Genomic DNA, 20,161 nt, shown 5'->3' with positions numbered 1-20,161 from the left:
AGATCAAAACTCCAGGAAAAGAACTAAACAAAATGGAGACAAGCAATCTACTAGATTCAGAGTTCAAAACATTGGTTATAAGTATGCTCAATGAATTTAGAGATAATTTCAACAGCATAAAAAAAGGACATGGAAACCATAAGAAAAAAATAGTCATATATGAAGGATACACTAACTTAAATGTAGAATAATTTAGAGGGATCAACAGTAGATTAGATGAAACAAAAATCAAAAACAGCGATTTGGAATGTAAGGAAGCAAAATTCATCCCATCAGAACAACCAAAAGAAAAAATAATCCAAAAAAAAAAAGGAGAATAGTGTAAGGAGCCTCTTGGACAACTTTAAGCATACCAATATTCACCTCATGGGGTTGGCAGAAGGAGAAGAGAGAGAGCAAGAATTGAAAACCTATTTAAAGAAATAATGACAGAAAACCCCTAACCTGGTGAAGGAAATAGACATGCAAGTCCAAAAAGAGCAGAATCCCAAACAAGATGAACCCCAAAAGGCCAACACCAAGACACTTCATAATTAAAAAGAAAAAGGTTAAAGGCAACGAGAAAAAAATTAAAACAGCAAGAGAAAAGCAGTTAGCTTCTTACAAGGGAGTACCCATACAACTGTCAACTGATTTCTCAACAGAAACTTTGAGGCCGGAAGAGATTGGCAAGAAATATTCAAAGTGATGAAAAGAAGGACCTTCAACCAACTCTACCCAGCAAAGCTATCATTTAAAAATGGAAGGACATATAAAGAGCTTCTCAGACAAGAAAAAAACTAAAGGAGTTAATCACCACCAAACCAGTGTTGCATAAACTGTTGAAGGGTATTCTTTAGGAGGAGGAGGAGGAGGAGAAGGAGGAGGAGGAGGAGAAGGAGGAGGAGGAGGAGGAGGAGGAGGAGGAGGAGAAGGAGGACAAGGATGAGGAGGAAGAGGAGAAGGAAAAGGAGGAGGAAGAGGAGGAGGAAGAAGAGGAAGGAAATATAAAAAATAAAATGGCAATACATACATATCTATCAATAACTGAACCTAATAAAAAACAAAATAAATAAATAAGCAGAACAGAAACAGACTCATACATACAGAGAACATTTTGATGGTTGCCAGATGGGAAAGGAATTTGGGGGATGAGTGAAAAAGGTGAAGGGATTAAGAAGTATGAATTGGTAGTTACAGAATAGTCATGGGGATGTCAAGTACAGCATTGGGGAATATAGTCAGTAGTATTCTAATAACTATGCATGGTGTCAGATGGGTATGAGATTTACAAGGATGATCATCTAGTAAGTTATATAATATCTGATCACTGGGATGTATACCTGAAACTAATATAATATTGAATGTCAACTGTAATTGAAAATTAAAAATATATAAATGTAAAATTAAAATAAAAAAATAAACAATGAAAAAGAAAAGAAAAAACAAGCAAAACCTTGAAAGAAATGAGCAACTTGTGGCCTCAGGACTGCTTTTCCAAATACCATCTCCCTTTCCCCAGTATAATAGTTGCCTAGCTGCCCTCACTCAGGCACTCACTGGCATCTTCCCAGACAGCGACTGCTAGATGAGAGAGTGCTGGCAGGAGGATTTGGATGAAGCTAAATAACCTGTACAAAGTCATTTTTTATATGAAGGGAAGTGGCTGAATTCTGGTTATTCTCATTATGGTCTATCAATGATAATAAAAAGTAAATTAAAACTAACTTCAACTGGCCCAAGTTGTTTGGACAATTATGTGGTGGGAGAGGAGACCTTTTTCTAAATTCTAAGAATTCAGTATCCTTTTTTCTTGACCAATGATTTTTATTCCTGAATTTTGTACAACCTTGACTTGGATGTCACCAGCAAAACCTACATAAAATAACAGGTTGACAGCAACCCTCAAAGCTTATTCCAGTTTTTTTTACCTAAGACTCAATTTCTCAGACTTCAAACTTGGCCACTTTAAAAAAAAAAAAAAGTGCTTTTGGCAAAAACATGATACACAGTCCCTTCCAATAGGAATATAAAAAAAACAGGCTCACTTGATCATTATTATTGTCACAAGCAAAGACTGACATGCAGGCAAATGCAGCCTTGAACATGTTGGCTTGCTGCTCCCAGGCCCCAAGGCTCATCCAGCCTCCTGGCCTGACACCCAGGGTGTGGTTCTAGACAGGATCAGGCAGTAAGGCCAAGGGGTTCTGCCTAGGTTCTTAAAGGCCAAGCCCCAACTCAGCCTGTCTTGAAGAATGTAGTCCCACTGATTTAAGTACTAAACAATAGGCCCAGTCAAAACAAAATGGCAGGAACAAAGCCAAATTACACACTTTAACTTCAGATGTGCTCAGCTTCCCCTTTCTTAGCCCTGTTAGCATAAAAGACAGCTTTCCAAATTCTTTTCTGCCCCTTTCCAAAGGGGGTGAACAGGTTCCTTTGGGGGTGCATTAAATTTACTTCTGTATCTCTATAACCTATTACATTGCCTAACCTACATGATAGGATCTTGACAAACATTTGTTGGTGAAGTGAATAGAAAAAGTGTCAGATGGTTGGGAGATGAGATGGGCATTAGAGTAGATCAAGGATACATGAAAGAAGTGGGCATATTTCCATGGTAATAATGATAAAAGGGTGTGGAAAACCTAATAGCCCAGCCACAATGGAGAGCTTAAGCTGATCTAACTCTAAAGGAATACAAACGGACCTAAGAACATTGGCGGGCGGGGCGGTGGGGGGTGGGTGAGGAACCTTAAAGCACAATAGAAGCAACCAAAATGATACCCCAGCCATAAAACATAATAAGGACTAGGAGACATTTTTAGGAGCCTCTTCCTTTTGCTAATTGTATCAGAGAAGAGTAACAGACAGTAAACAGGTTGACAATGGATGAGAAAATTGTTTAGGAAAAACAGCATTGTTTCTCATGTAATTATGCACTAAAAACATGTTTAGAACATAAGTCATCTTTAATTGGCAATAAAACAACTGGGGGAGAATTATGTCACTGATGATATAATCAAATTATATACAGATATAATCAAACTAGCCAGTCAACCACTGAAGAGAACACACATGAAAGCAGATAGCAAGTCATCCAGTTCACAGTCACACAAAAATGCTCTAGGTCCATGCTGAGCAAAATCCCCAAGATTTCATTCTGAACCTTCCTCAGCACTCTCACTGTAGTCAGCTAGATTACTCATTGATTAGCAACCTAAAAACTAAAGTATTTACCTCCAAGTGGAAATCTGTAGCTTACCATGAAAGTGGAGCTCAATACCCAGTATTCCATGATTTTACAGAGAAGTTGGCTTTCTTTCTCTATGTATATTATTATTAGCAATATTTTTTTATTATCTGCATTGCAACTCTTCCTTAAGACAAATCATCTATTAAGTAAAACATCATTATTACTGTTTAAGCATTTCTCTGGCCAAGAGTTTCTTAAAGTTTAGAAGATTGCCCACTACTGTTGCCATGATAATTGTGATAAATATTTTTTTCTTAGAAAGAATAGTGTCACCTTCCTGTTTTCTAAAGCCTCTTTATTCTTCAAACATCAAGCCTCAGCCACCCATCATCACCACCATCATGACCACATCAACAGCAGCAATAAAGAGGGAAGTTATTCTTCCTGTCCTTACACGGAATCTATGCCATGCTGCTGGGTTATGTTCAGGTGAATGGGAAACCTATCTGGTAGGTAAAAACTTACAAGATGCTAACCAAGCCTTTTTGTTTTGTTTTTAACCAAAAAGAGATGTTTGCTTTTCACTGTTTTAATTACACACATGCTATTCTTTAGAAAGGACCACAAAATACACAAAGATTCCTGAAATAAAGAGTCAACCTTTCCCCAGTTCAGAACTCAGTATTAACAGTCATACAAAATATGTAAACTTGTCATAAGTTGCAAAAAACAGATCTTAGTTCAGTCAGTAACAACATATGAAAGATTCTTAAACACATTTGGACAATTTACAGCCAGGGCTCTCCCTAAGGCATAAAAATGACCAGTTGATAAATGTATAGTTGGCAACTATTTCCAGTTACTTATTTGTAAAAACTTATCAATTCCCAGATTTTAACATGAAAAAATCAAGGCCCACTCTATTTTTCACATGTATTATAATATTCAAACACGCTCTGTATCTTTTCTTATAAATTTCAACAAACTACAGACCAATTTTTTCTGATGTTTGAAACATGTACAGCAAAAATATTTATATGAAAACTTTTCAAATAAATGAATTTACCTACCAAAATCCAACTCTACCTCGTGTCTACTGGTCTCTATGTTTTGCCACCACTCTATAAACTCTTGTCAGGGATCCTAACATTCAAGACCACTGAGAACAGTGCTACTTTTTAAAAATATGATAATGTCATCTGAGTCCTGGAAAGAACTGATGTCTGGTGATTAATTTTGCACCTTTAGGTTTAGAGTATTTTTATCGCCTATGTCTTACCCTACCCTAACCCTAGACTGTTCAGGGGCTGTGCTGTCATGTTAATTCCTCCAATTCTCCAGTGCTGTCTCCACTGTAGTTTAGAGCCTCTTGTGCCATGTCCTTTTGGAGAAAAGGCTTTGCCAGCAGTCCTGGGTTCATATTCTGGCTTCTCCACTTAGTAACCATGTAACATTGGGACAATTATTTGATTTATCAGGGTCTAGAGTCCTTGTCATAGGTAGAGGTAATAATAATATCTTCCTCCCAGGGATGTCAGGATTTAATAGGGCTGCGTGCAATTATTTAACACTAGCGACCCAGTGCACGAATTTGAGCACCTTGAAAGGAACTGTGGGCTGTGAGGCTATGATAGGCACAGGGGCGGGTCTTGGCCCATCCTCCATGCCCCCGGCTGGCCCCTCCCTCTGTGGCCCCTGGTCCCCTGTCTGCCAGCAGCCCTGCTCCCACACTGATGGTGCTAGTCCTGCTCACACCCACTGATGGTGTGGAGTGATTGGGGCCAGCGCCAGCAGTGGGTGCGAGCAGCAGCTGCTGCCCTGATCGCCCCTCAGGAACAGGGGGAGGTGGAGAAGCTATCCTATCTAAAGAAACATGTAATACATGTGGAGACATTTTATCCTGAGACCCTACCCATCTCAGTTTTGACCCTTGGTGTCCCCAATTTGGAGTTTCAGTGGGGATTTCTCTAAGGATAAGAGAGGGGCACTCAGGTTTTCAGATACTTGGAAGATGTGCACTTATGATTCAGGGACAGAACACTGTACTTTGTTGCTAGAGAACATATTTTGGCAAGTCTCAGAAGCAAAAATAATGTCATACCCAGATTTGCCCCAAAGTCACAAGCTAAAAGATATACTTAGCACAGACAGGCATGCTCACATGTGACCTTGCCATAGCTACATGACCTTGCTATAACTAGGCAAGCCATTTCCAAATGCTGACATCATATTTTTAACTTAAAAGAAAGAATGCAATATCTGGTTTTAATTCCCATGATACAAGGAAGTCTTTTTCTAGTCACCAGAAGAAACTCTGAAATCTACTGATACTCCATTATAATAAAGGTGAATATGGGAGCCAAAAAAAGAGGAAGTAAAAAAAACAATGGGGGAGTAAAAGAATCTAAAGAAACATATAATACATGTGGAGACATTTTATAATTCTACATACTTTGTACTGTATCTTATCTTTATAAGGAACTTAATAAATAGAATTAATAAATTCATTAATATGGAGAGAGTGATAAAAACAGAGATTTAAAAAAACAGAAAAGGTGAGCAGGTAGAGAAAATAAGTAAACTAAGATAAACACTGGAAGAGGAATATGGAAAAAGAATGGTAAGAAATAATGCAGAGAAGGAAGAAAAGAGAGAGGGAACTGGCCAAATGGATAGAGAAACATGTGTACATGATGTATAGTGTGTGAATGTGTGTGTCAGAGAGGCAGGAAGAGATTGAAATTAAAACATGTAAACTAGGGATTGAAAAGGAAAGAAATGGAGGAAAAGTTGAAGACTATAGGAAAGCAAGAGCAATTGTGGGAAGGATTTAGGATTTGTTAATTGTCCCTACTTTTTCAAAAACTTTTTATACCATCTTTTGCATCACCCTCTTGGTCTTTAAATTTGGCTGCTAACAGGGGGAATCTAATTTGTATATTGTATCTAATTTATTTCTCCTTAATCTCTCTACTCATTCTTCAGATGCTTCTTGGAAACAAAATATCATATTTTAATAAGGTTAAACCCATAAGTCATATTGCCTTGAACTTTATGATAGATTGAAATTCAACCCAAGATTTATGAATGAAAGAGTAAATTTAGCAGAAACCAGAAGTGTACCAGTCTGATGCATTTGGCACTACATGTTCTCTGAAAAGTGACCACATTTAAAATATAAATGATAGAAAAGAAAGGTCCGTGTTGCCTTTATTTGCAAAAAAAAAAAATATATATATATATATATATATATATATATATATATATATATATATATATATATATATATAAAGCGGGGTGGGCGGCAGTGGCAAGCGGGTGTAGGCGCGGCGGCTGCAAAGGTGGTAGCAGCGGCAGCACACGTGGCCACAACGGCCGCTAGCAGGATTCTTCCTGCAAATGAGCAACTAGTGTGTGTATACATATACATATATATATATATATATATATATATATATATATATATATATATACTAGAGGCCTGGTGCACGAAATTCGTGCACGGAGGGGGGTTGTCCCTCAGCCCAGCCTGTACCCTCTCCAATCTCGGACCCCTCAAAGGATGTCCGACTGCCCGTTTAGGCCCGATCACTGGGATCGGGCCTAAATGGGCAGTCGGATATCCCTCTCATAATCCAGGACTGCTGGCTCCCAACTGCTTGCCTGCCTGCCTTCCTGATTGCCCCTAACTGCTTCTGCCTGCCAGCCTGATCACCCCCTAATCACTCCCATGCCAGCCTGTTTGCCCCCAACTTCCCTCCTCTGCTGGCCTGGTCACCCCTAACTGCCCTCTCCTGCAGTGTTGATCACCTCCAACTGCCCTTCCTTGCAGGCCTGATCACTCTCAACTGCCCTCCCTTGCAAGCCTGGTCCCTCTCAACTGCCCTCCCTTGCAGGCAGGGTGCCTCCCAACTGCCCTCCCTTGCAGGCTGGGTGCCTCCCAACTGCCCTCTCCTGCTGGCCATCTTGTGGTGGCCATCTTGTGTCCACATGGGGGCAGGATCTTTGACCACATGGGGGCAGCTATATTGTGTGTTGCAGTGATGATCAATCTGCATAGTTCTCTTTTATTAGATAGGATAGAGGCCTGGTACAGGGGTGGGGGCCAGCTGGTTTGCCCTGAAGGGTGTCCCTGATCAAGGTGGGGTTCCCTTGGGGCATGGGGCGGCCTGAGCGAGGGGCCTGTGGTGGTTTTCAGGTGGGCCACGCCCCCTGGGATGCAAGTGGAGACCCTGGTATCTGGAATTTATTTTCCTTCTACAATTGAAACTTTGTAGCCTGGAGCAGAGCCAAGCCTGGGGCTCCCTCCGAGGCCCGAATCCATTTGTGTTGGGGTTATAATTGAAACTTTGTTGCCTTAAGCGGGTGGGCCCGGCCAGGGTGTGCAGAAAGCTTTGCTTCCCCTGTTGCCAGCGGCAACCCTGGCCTGCTCTCTCAAGCTCCATTCTGCTGCCATTTGTTTGAATTTGTTTACCTTCTATAATTGAAACTTTGTAGCTTGAGTGGAGGCTTAGGCCTGCAACGGCTGGCAGAAAGCTTGGCTTCCTCTGTTACCTAGGGAACCTTGCTCTCTGTGGCTGTAGCCATCTTGGTTTGGGTTAATTTGCATACTCGCTCTGATTGGATGATGGGTGTGGCTTGTGGGCGTGGCTTCTGGGTGTGTCGGAGGTATGGTCAATTTGCATATTTGTCTATTATTATATAGGATATATACACACATATATATATCCTATCTAATAAAAGAGTAATATGGAAATTAACCATCACTCTGCTACACTCACAAGCCACGCCCACCAGCCAATCAGGAGCGAGTATGCAAATTAACCCAACCAAGATGGCTTCGGCCACAGAGCTAGCAGAGGCTTGGGTTTCCCCAGTAATGGAGGAAGCCAAGCTTTCCGCACACCCTGACTGGCCTAGGCCTCCACTTAAGGCTACAAAATTTCAATTATAGAAGATAAATAAATCCCAGATACCAGGGCCTCTGCTTGGGTCGCCGGGGGGGCGTGGCCAGCCTGCAAACCACCACGGGACCCTCGCCCAGGCCACCCCACGCCCCAAGGGAACCCCCACCCTGATCCAGAACACCCTTCAGGGCAAACCAACTGGTCCCCACCCATGCACCAGGCCTCTATCCTATCTAATAAAAGAGTAAAATGCAAATTGACCATCACTCACACACACAAGATGGCTGCCCCCATGTGGTCAAAGATGGCTGCCCCCATGTGGACACAAGATGGCCACCACAAGATGGCCAGCAGGGGAGGGCAGTTGGGAGGGACCAGGCCTGCAAGGGAGGGCAGTTGGGGGTGATCAAGCCTGCAGGGGAGGGCAGTTAGGGGTGACCAGGCCTGCCGGGGAGGGCAGTTGGGGGCAAACAGGCTGGCAGGGGAGCAGTTAGGCATCAATCAGGCTGGCAGAGGAGTGGTTAGGGGGTGATCAGGCTGGCAGGCAGAAGCGGTTAGGGGCAATCAGGAAGGCAGGCAGGTGAGCAGTTGGGAGCCAACAGTCCTGATTTGTGAGAGGGATGTCTGAGATGGGAGAGGGTGCAGGCTGGGCTGAGGGACACACACCCCTGTGCTATGCTGTGTGATGCAAACTCAGGCCACATCTAGTAAGTAATAATTACTACTGCACTGTAAGAATACATTTTATGAAGTATTTAAAGAGACCAAATTTATGTATACCAGGTAAGCAAGTCCTTTAACCCTTCAGGATACCCCATCTGTAAAAAGAAATTGTGTTAGGTGAGGAAGTGTTTTCTTATTTCAGCCTGAGCAATACCACTATATTGGTTTAAATTTGGGGCTTCTATGTTAAACTGTGTTTGAAGAAAGGATTTTGATGTAAAAGCATTATAAAACCACCATACCAGATGATCCCTCTCCCTGAGCCACCTGCCCACTGGAGGAGGACACCGAGCACTCTAGCTTTGCCCTTCAAGGCCCCATGGTTTCACAGTCTATTCCCAGTCCCTCCCTTTATCTCCCATGTCTTTGTGAGGCCTGATACTGATCCTGGCTTCCACACTCTGGCCAAGTTTTTACTGAGCATCTACTATATGTTAGATATTGTTCTAGGAGCCAGACATATATCAGCGAGCAAAATAAAGATCTCTGTGCAGCTTACATTGCAGCAGGTGGAGATGGACAATAAATAATAACTTAGAAATAAGTAAGCTATAGAGTACATCAGATGGTGATAAGTGCTACGAGAAAAAGAAAAAGTCAAGTAGGATGGGTTATTGAGAGACAAAGACTCATGTTAAGAGGGAGGATTCTTGGCCCTGATCAGATAGCTCAGTTGGTTAGAGCATCATCCCACTACATAGTTGGGGCACATAAAAGAATCAACCAATGAATGGTTAAGTGGAACAACAAATTGATGTTGCTCTCTCTCTCTCTCTCTCTCTCTCTCCAAAATCAATAAATAAAAATTTTTTAAAAAAAACAAGGATAATTCTTAGAGCTCATGTCTATGGTTACAAGTAAGAAATCCATGTAATCCAGCCTGGCCTTTTACACACTATCTGTGATCAGAATTCTTGAAGGGCATGGTATAGACACTTAGCAGTCAATAAATATTCATACTTGTTATTTCCTACGCTCCCTTGCAGTTAGGGCAGGTCCATGTGACTCATGCTGGCCAATGAAATGTGAGAGAAAGAAATAGTTAAACATAAGGTTGTCTCTTTTATCTCACCCTTTCTCTGATGTGTTGCCCCTAGAGGCCATTAGTCTAGGCACCATGGCTACAAGATGGAGAATGCCACCCTACCTGTATCAGAACATAACATGAGCAAGAAATAAATTTTTACCGTTTATGCCACTGAGATTTCAAGGTTGTCTGTAACTGAATCATAGTATAGGCTTTCTGTGCCAATATTTATGAAACAAAGTGAACTAGATAATTATAGCAATCATCTTTTGCTTTTTAATGGTAAAGAAAACTAATAAATCATGGATTTTTACCTCCTCATAGATTGACAGAGGTACAAAGGTATGATTCCAGCAGGAAAGGAGTACATAATGGTAAATTATATTTAGGTTACCCTTTTAGGATTCCATAAATATTCTATGACGTATTTTAAGCAAGTATTTTAATTCATGGACACAAATTACTTTTTCTTGGATTCACATAACAGTAAAATTTCATTGAAAAAATTACTTAGTAGAAAATTTGTAATTTGTTTTAAACTAATCAAAATATTTCTTGGGCCATTCAAAGTTTCCTGGCTCTTCCCTGACTTAAATCTCAAACTGGAGGAATATTTTTTTCTATAAATATTTGATATAATTTTAAGAGAGATTAAAATATCAACAAAATCCAGATGGAAGTTTACAAGTAAATGCAAAGTATATGTAATATAAATTCTAAACTATGCAATGGAGAAACTTTATAATGTAAATTTACCTGTTCTTTAACTCATGGGATCATGTTAAGACCCTTGTCCACATTTTCCTTTAGTGGACTCCAAAGAAAACATTTTGGAAGATAGTCTCAAACTCATAAATATTCATCCTTTATAATAAAAGGGTAATATGGAAATCGACCGAACAGCAGGACGACCGGTCGCTATGATGTGCACTGACCACCAGGAGGCAGACGCTCAACACAGGAGCTGCTCCCTGGTGGTCAGTACGTTCCCACAGGGGAAGCACCACTCAGCCAGACGCCAGAGCACAGCGGCAGTGGCAGGAGCCTCTCCGGCCTCCACAGCAGCACTAAGGATGTCCCACTGCCAGCTTAGGCCCGCTCCGCATCAGACATCCCCCGAGGGCTCCCAGACTGCGAGAGGGCACAGGCTGGACTGAGGGACACCCCCCCAAGTGCATGAATCTCGTGCACCCGGCCTCTAATTAACAAATAAAACCAATCTGTATGTAAATATTGATATTCAAGGCCAGACACGCAAATGTGTAAAGCAAGAGACCATTGAGAGGTGATAGGAAGGCCCCAAAGATTCCACAGTCTGTCATGGTGCCTAATGTTCTATTATTAATGGCTCTTTCCTTGGATTCTTGAAGGATTTTGTTTTCCTGTGACAGCTTTAACAGAAAACAAGAAGACATAGCTGGAATAGAACAGGCAGAGGAGAATCCATGCCGAGGAGCAGGGGCCTGGGCTGAATGGTGTGAAGATGGTGATAAAACCGTGGTCTAAAATAAAGAGCAACCATTGACCAACTGATTAATAAACCAGAATATTCTTTCTACACACCTACTACCTTTAAAACATTATGCCAGGCACTAGGAAAGATACAGAAACGTATGAGGCATGATTACTGTCTTCACAAAGTCTTCTGTCTAGCATTTGGTGTTTGTTATGATGTCAGAGAATGAAGGAATGGTTAGACCTAGAGCCAGGAATAAAAGTATGGTCTGTATTTATCCTCAGAAAGTTTATATACCTGGTACAGTGCCAGAGAGGCCAAAGCAAGGCAAGTAAGGGTACTGTGGGACCATAGGGAACACAATCTAGAGGAGAAGATACAAGAATGAAATGAACGATGAGCTAATAAAGTCATTCTCCCTTGGTAAACACTTTTACTCTTTAGCGTGAGAAGAGATTACAGGCTCTGGTGCCTAGAGAATTTTATGTCCTTTCACCAAATAAAAAAACAAACAAACCATAAATTGGATTTCAGGTCATTAGCTTGTTACTATTTTTGTTACAAAAGCTTTTTGATTTTGAGAGTTTTGTTTTTCTACTTGAAAGACTCACCATCAAACTTTGCAAGTCTCCTAATATCTTCTCCAAGTTCTGAGGTAACTGATAGCGCATGGCGAACTTTAAGGTTCGTTTCCCTGTGAAATTAATTGACAGACATGAATTTTTATGTGGAACAGCCCAACAGCATCTTATACAAAGCAATCAGGTGGGGGCAGCACATGCCAAATCCAACACAAGAGATTTCAAGAAACTCCCTTTGAATGTTATTCACATCTCACACACTATCTCAGGAAAGCGGACAGGGCTTTGCCGGCTCCTAAGAATTGGCATTCTACCCACAGCACATCTGTATAACAACACAGTAATCTGTTTTGCTGTTTGACAGAACAGAGGACATAATAAATATGGTTTCATTCGAACCTACTCAGACATCATGCATGAGTTACAAAACACAATAGGGAGATGAGCACAATTGCCAAATAAAGGAGGCCAGTATCGCCCCAGAGTCAATCTACACAGGAGTTTTACTTGCAAAAAATGGTCATGGCTAATTTCACAGTAGCTGAAATTTAAATGGAAAAGGGAATACAGCTTTCTTTTTCTTGGAAAATCAAGCCAAGAATCTAAAATCAAACAACCAAACAGGAATTCAGCAAGTCACAGGGAGCTGCTCATCTTCTTCCAGGCCGGACCACACATACGTTGGACAGATGGCTGCTCTCTGGTGTTCGTGAAATGACCAGCAGTGAAGATTCCATGACCATCATTCACATCTTACGTTTAAGAGCTTGCCACACCAGTTTTTCTCGCCGAGTTCAAAGAATTCTCTTCTATTGGAGCTTCTCTGTCATAGTTCTATCTTTTATGAAAATGTTTAGTATTGGGTTCATTCAGTCAACAAGTATTTATTGAATATGTACCATGACACTCAATGATGCCCCAAGAGGGTTATTGTCCTCTTGAGGGAAACAAGTGGTAGATAAAAAAGCAAATATCACCTTTTGGAAGTACATGTCAAACCTTGAAGTAATAGAATTTAGAGAACCTAGAAGCAGACACCTGAGAGGGCATTTAATCTAAACTTCCCATAAATTAGTTTCACAATGATGTTAAGACAATATGAACCCAACTCAAAGTATCCCCATTGGAAAAATAGCTTTCTGCAGGGAAGTTGGCTGTATAATTGAAGTTACTTTTTTTAAAAGTAACCTCATTGGTCAAAATCTATTAATTCCTAGGAGGCAGAGGTGAGTAGAGATTGCGATAATAAATAACTTCATAATTGAAACAGAAATTGAGCTGGACTTGACAGACAAGAGTGAGATAGTAGTGCTGAGATTAAAGGACTAACGTATGCCCTCATTTAAACAACTTTTCAAATACTAGAAGTAGTCAGTCACACCAACTAGGCCAGACAGTCCTCATTCCTTTACCCTACTCAGTACATCGTGTCATTCATCAAAGTGTATCATCATTTTAAGTTACTTCCTCAGGATTCTCTCCAATATCTCATTTCCACCTTCAGATGTAGAAACTAAAGGGGAAAATAATCACACATACTCCTTATGATAAAAATAATATTTTCCAAGACTCCAGATTAATCCCTTCATTGTCGTGCCATATACTCTTCCTTAATCTGGCTCAGCATGTGAAACAATACAGAAAGATCCTATGTGCCCTTTACTTAGTTTCCCCTAATGATAAAATCTGGCAAAACTATATCACAACCAGGATATTGACATTGACACAGTCAAGATACAGGGCGTTTACATCACCACAGGGACTCCTCAGGTTGTCCTTATAGCCCCACCCACTTCCCTGTCTCCTCCTACCATCTTTAACTCCTGGCAACCAATAGTCTGTTGTCCATTTCTATAAATTTGCCACTTCAAGAATGGTATATAAATAGAATAATATAGTAGCAACCTCTTGGGAGTGGTTTTTTTTCACTCAACATAATTTTCTGAAGATTCATTTAGGTTGTTGCATTTATCAATAGTTTATTCCTATTTTATTACTCAGTAGTATTCTATGATATGGATATGCCATAGTTTGTTCAACTGTTCACACGTTAACGAGCATATAAGTTGTTTCTAGACAAAATAAAGCTGCCATAAACATCTGTGTACAAGTTTTCATGTAAGTCTTCATTTCTCTGGGATAAATGCCCAGAAGTGAAATTGCTGGGTTGTATGGCAGTTGCATGTTTAGTTTTTTAAGAAACTGCCAAACTGCTTTCCAGAGTGAGTGTAGCATTTTACATTCCCATCAGCAATGTGTGAGTGATCCCATTTCTCTACGTCCTTGCCAGCATTTGGGGTTGCTGCTATTTTTTTATTTGAGCCATTCTGATAGGTATGTGGTGATATCTTATTGTGGTTTTAATTTTAATTTCCCTAATGGCTAGTGATGTTGAATATCTTCTCATGTGCTTATTTGCCATCTGTATGTCATCTTTGATGAAATGTTTCTTCATATCATTTGCCAATTTTCTAATTAAATTGTTTGGGGTATTTTTACTATTGAGTCTTGAGCATTTTTCACATATTCAAATACAAACCTTTTGTCGGATAGATGGTGTGCAGATATTTTCTCCTAGTGTGTAGTTTATTTTTTCATCCTCTTAAGTGGTTCTGTTACACAGAAAACTTTTAATTTGATGAAGTCCAGTTTACCTTATTTTCCTTTTATGGGTCATGAATTTTGTGTCAAGTCTAAGAACTCTGTCTAACCCTAGATCTTGAAGATTTGCTATGTTTTTCTCTAAAAGTTTTATAGTTTTATGTTTTATACTTGAATTCAATTTTCCTAATAATTATAAGGCTATTCAATATCTACTCCATATTGGATTAATTTTTATAGTTTGTGGGTTGTGTTTTGTTATTTTACAGATGGGTTCGTTTCATCTATGTTGTTAAATTTATGTGCATAGTATTTCCTTATTCTTCTATAGGACCTGTCATAACTTTCCTTGGTTCATTCATGATACTATTAATTTGTGACTTTGCTTTTTTCTTTTTCAGTCCCACTGAAGATTTATCAATTTTATGATGTTTTCAAAAGACCAACTTTTTTGTTTCATTGATTGTTTCTATTATTTTCCTGTTTTCAAGTTCATTGATTTCTGCTCTTGTTTTCATCTCCTTCCTTCTGCAAACTTTAGATTTATTTTTCTATTTTCTATGTTCTTGAGATGAAAGTGATTTGAAACTTTTTCTCTTTTCAATTGCATGTTTATTGCTATAAATTTTTCTCTTGATTTGGGAGGCAGTCTTTAAAACCATTGGCCCTTTTGTCAGGCTGCCAGGTTTGAGTCCTGTCATCAGTCTTTAGAAGTTTGGGACAAATTACTTAGTCTTTCTAAGACTTGTTTTTGTGGGGGGTTTTTTATTATACAATGGGGCTTATATATACTTCTACTTCAGGATTAAATTATAAAATCCATCTATAGAACATGTATGGTGGTTTTTATTTAATGTAAGCATTCAATAAATGTTCTTATGCCAGACAGACTAATTGAATCTACTGAAACAGAACTACTCTAATTTAGTCTATAACTAAATTCTAAATTAATTTCAATGTCAAAGCTGCATCAAACTCCATTTCTCTTTTTTCTTTCCCTGTCGTCATTCAGTCCAGTTCCAACAGGTCATCTTCTTTCCTGGTCCTTCTTTCTTCAGATCTTGACCACTACTCCTCTCCTTTTCCTTGGAGAAACACTTGAAATTAAAAACAAACCAACCAACCCAAAAAAAGAAGCCTTCTGAGGAATCTCAGTGAAGCATCCCTGTGCGATGTTATTTACATATGTGTGTTTGGTTCACTGTTACTGAAAGAAAATAAATTCAAGAGAAAAGACAGAGTTTTCAAAAAGTCTGCAAAGTAATTAGCAAATGGACTTTGCAATTTAGACTCCTATTTTTTCCAAGAAAATAAAATGAAGAATAGGATTAGGATTTAAGTCCTGTTCCTAAAACTATTACTCTTAAATAAATTTAAAAAACAATCTACTTAATTATTCTAACTTTAACAACTTACCCATCAAGCTCAGCAGTTTCAATATAGCAAAGGCCATATGGCTCACTACTTGATAGGAGAAGCAGATCAGCCTATTTTTAAAAAAATCAGGATAAAGAATATTTGAGAAGAGGAGATTGGTTGAAAGCCTTCTATGTTGTATCATCTCTCCACCACTATGAGTCAGTGAGCCTTAGAGGAAAAGTGAGAGAGGTGAAATCCTGTTCCACCTTTCTGTTATATGCCCGGAATCAAACCCTCCCTCTACTTACCTGTTTCTGTTTTGCACAGCGTTGACCATTAGAACATAAGCAAGAGCAGGAAATATCATAAAGATAAGTAGTCATTTCATTTACTTTTTTGCAAGAAATATATAAAATTCTCTTTTCTTGCTTTGATCATTACTAATAGAAAATATAAAACTTTTCCCAATAGATAAGATAAATGGAAATATAAGAGCAGGGGGCAGGCAAAAAAAAAAAAAGATGGGGAAAGACATAAGTGAAGTAGAAGGAGGAAGTTGAAAACAATAGAAAAATAATAGAGACAAGTAAATTTTTAAAAGAGAAAAGTTAAAATAAAATTAAAAATAATTTGGAAAAAATAAAAGGATGGTGGGATTTAAAGAAGAGGAAAGAGAAAATAAAGCAGAGACTAAGCAAGAGGGCAAGATAGAATAGAAAATGCGGTAAAAGACAGTGGAAAACATTCAGAGACTGAGTAGTTGGTCTCTCACAGAGAGAAATCATTCTATGTGGCTGTCCATTTGAGCTTTGGAAATGACATTAAAATTTAACTTTAGAATTCTGGTACCTTGCTATATTGAGAGGCTGTTTATTTTATGTCAAGTTTCAAATTTTATATTAAAAATAAGGGATTTTGTTTCCACATCTTAGCTATTGTAAATAATGCTGCAATGAGCATAGGGATGCACATAGCTTTGCAATTTAGTGTTTTTGTTTCTTCGGAAGTGGAATTGCTGGTTTATCGATAGAAAAATGGATAAAGATGTGAAATGTATAAATATGTATATATAGACAATGGAATATTATTCAGCAGTAAAAAGTAATGAAACATTTGTGACCAAATGGATGGACCTACGGGATATTACACTGGCCTCTGTTGCTCAGTGGTTAGAGTGTTGGCCTGTGCACTGAAGGGTGTCAGGTTCCCAGTCAAGGAATGAGTTGCAGGTTCGATCCTTGGCCAAGTCAGGGCTCACACAGGAGACAATCGATGTGTCTCCCTCATCCCCCTCTTCTCCTCCTCCTCCTCCTCCTCCTCCTTCTTCTCCTTCTTCTTCTTCTTCTTCTTCTTCTCTCTCTCTCTCTCTCTCTCTCTCTCTCTCTCTCTCTCTCTCTCTCTCTCTCTTCTCTCTCCCTCTCTCTCCTCTCACCCAGCCCAGACCTTTCCATGCTCTCTTAAAGTATCCTCCAGTGAAGATTGACAAAACCAAAAAAAAATCAAGATGGGTAATTTTAGCTCAAGAATGGTATACATTCTTCACACCTTTCCTCTATAGTGAGTATGTTTAGATTACATTGGGACAAGTCAGAAAATAACTTCTGCCACCACAGACTTCTGTGACTCATTCATAGATGAAGATCCTTGATAATGCAAACCCATTTATTCCTCAGGACAGGGAAAGCATGATTACTGGAACTCATGGGGAAGGAAGGGTAGCAGGCAAACAGTCATTAATTCCAACCAAAACCATCTTCCTTACAACCCCATTTGTACTTTCTTCTCTCAATTATTGGTGCCTTTTCCCGTGCCCTGTCAAGAGAGGCTTAACTGTGTCTCCCAAGAATGAAGTAGCGCCCCTTCCCCCACCTTCCACAACAACAACAAAAAGAACCCAAGTCCTTGACTCTGGAAAACCTGAAACAAATACTCCAATTAGAAAACCTGAAAAGAATTCACTGAACTTCATTGAGTCCTCAGAACCAATGACATTATCCTCATAGGTTTATTAGGCATAAGTAATGCTTGTTTAGTTAATAAATAAATGAAGCCAAACCTCAAGCAATGATAGCACCTAGAAGCTGTACAAGTCTTTAAGAGTTTACAAAACACTCTTGCATAATTGCATCAGTTTATTTTCTCAACAATTTTGTGAAAAGGTACTACTGTTCCCATTGTATGGATAAGAAATCTGGAAAGATCATCTCTGGCCCCACAAGCATTAGATGAGCTAAATCAGTGGTCAGCAAACTCATTAGTCAACAGAGCCAAATATCAACAGTACGACGATTGAAATTTCTTTTGAGAGCCGAAAACTGACTTCTGCGCATGGGCCACGAAGTTTCGATCACATTGTATGTGCGCGCCCGCATGTTTTTTTGTGGAAAAGCCACACTCAAGGGGCCAAAGAGCCGCATGTGGCTTGCGAGCCGCAGTTTGCCGACCACTGAGCTAAATAAACTTGTAAAAAATCCATGGCCTTTACAAAGTCATGGTGAGAGTGTTAACACACCTAATTGAGGAACCCAAGGCTCCAAGAGATTTCACACCATAGCATGACCACTCAGAGCTTAGAGGGCAGACCTGAAACTAGAATTCAGAACTCTGACCCCAAAATGTACACTCTTTCCTCTGGTGACTCTAAAGTCACTGGAATAACAACTACAAAAAAAAAAAAAAAACACCAGAAAGCATTTTGCTCTCTATTGCTTTGCGTTGTTGGTGTTCAAAAACCAAAAGTACAAAGGTGAAAATATTGGGATAGTGGCTCCATAACCTGGAGGAAAGATAAATTTGTAGAATTTATTGGAACTCCATATTTGGATCTTCCTTTATTTTTTAAGGCATTCTCACACATGGAGTTCTTCTTTGTCATCTACAATGTTATCTTTTCTTTTTTTGTAGTCCAAAAATAGAAGTCCAAAAATATCTCATGCGGTATGAGTACACTTAGGGAAAAATATGTTAATATAGACAAAAATCAGAATAAAGTCATGAAAATGTGTGAGATTATCGATAATGTTTTTATTTTAAATTTCACATACAATAAATGCATGTTGTCCAATAATATGTACTAGATGTATCATTATTTTTGTTTTTTATAAATTAATTGATTTGAGATTAACAAAAAGATGATTAAAAGAGAAGGGAGCCTTAACAGGTTTGGCTCAGTGGATAGAGCGTCGGCCTGTAGACTGTAAGGTCCCAGGTTCGATTCCGGTCAAGGGCCTATACCTTGGTTGCGGGCACATCCCCAGTAGGAGGTGTGCAGGAGGCAGCTGATCAATGTTTCTCTCTCATCGATGTTTCTAACTCCCTATCCCTCTCTCTTCCTCTCTGTAAAAAATCAATAAAATATTTAAAATAAAAAAAAAAAAAAAGAAGGGAGAAGAAGAATGAACATCATAGGCTCTTTGTTTTAAAAAAAAAATCCTTGCTCATATATTCCACTCCCACAAATTAGTAATTGTTTATAAACAGAACATTGCCCATTTACCTTTTTTTCATGTAGAAAATCATATGTTGCACCTCTACACTGTAGCAAGAAGCTTCTTCTTCAATATGACTCAGATAAATGTTTAAACACATCTTTCTCTGAAAATTCCCAACTTTCTTCTGTGTCATATTTTTAAAGGAGGATTTATTTACAGAAATTAGAGTAAAACAAGTAACTCTGACTTGAAGCTATAAAACTTAAAATAACAAAGAGAGCAATTAGACCACAAAATGGCCTCTCTAGAAGGATGTCCAAGACAGGTGCTGAAAAAGACTAGATGAGACACCTAATGGGTCCAGAGAAAGCCAAAGCCTATTCTTGCCAGGAAGGCAGTTTAGGTCAACTTCATCTTTCTAGTCCTTTCATTTGCTATACAAAGCAAACACTCATAAATAGAATTTTAATAATTCAAAACAATAATAGAAACCTCCTGATTGCAATAATTCAGATGGAGCATACATTTTCTCTTCCTGTAGCTTATCTTTTCTTCAAGTATACTTTAAATTCACAGTATTAATTCCATTATTGAAGGATAATATTCAAATTATGGGAGGACAAACTGTTTTGAAAGTTACTCTGGAGCATTGTAAAAGCTCTTATTTAATCAAACAATTGTAAATCTTTTGTATCCACTACTTTAAACGATCCCAAAGGAAATAGATAAGGTGATAATCATTCAGCTTTATCTGAGTTACCATGTCATTGAAAGTAATTAGTCTATATATCTTTCAATATTTTTATTGAGAGAAGAGAGAGAGAGAGAGAGAGAGAGAGAGAGAGAGAGAGAGACGTCAATTTGTTGTTCCACTTATTTATGCATTTGTTTGTGGATTCTT

At 39.0% G+C, this 20,161-nt stretch overlaps 1 protein-coding gene across 1 annotated transcript in view; it reads right to left on the bottom strand.

Moving 5' to 3' along the window:
- Positions 1-20,161, bottom strand: part of ATP8B4 (ATPase phospholipid transporting 8B4 (putative)) — a 219,869-nt gene that overhangs the window by 112,894 nt on the left and 86,814 nt on the right. Inside the window, exons 9-10 of the mRNA XM_028147700.2 lie at positions 15,887-15,957; positions 11,900-11,982 (exon numbers count right to left, since the gene is read on the bottom strand). Of these exons, the coding sequence (XP_028003501.2) occupies positions 11,900-11,982; positions 15,887-15,957 (154 nt within the window). The remainder of the gene's footprint in view (positions 1-11,899; positions 11,983-15,886; positions 15,958-20,161) is intronic.

Source organism: Eptesicus fuscus, chromosome 5, assembly GCF_027574615.1.
Source record: "Eptesicus fuscus isolate TK198812 chromosome 5, DD_ASM_mEF_20220401, whole genome shotgun sequence".
NCBI classification, from domain to species: Eukaryota; Metazoa; Chordata; class Mammalia; order Chiroptera; family Vespertilionidae; genus Eptesicus; species Eptesicus fuscus.
This window is presented reverse-complemented; position numbering and strand designations above follow the sequence as displayed.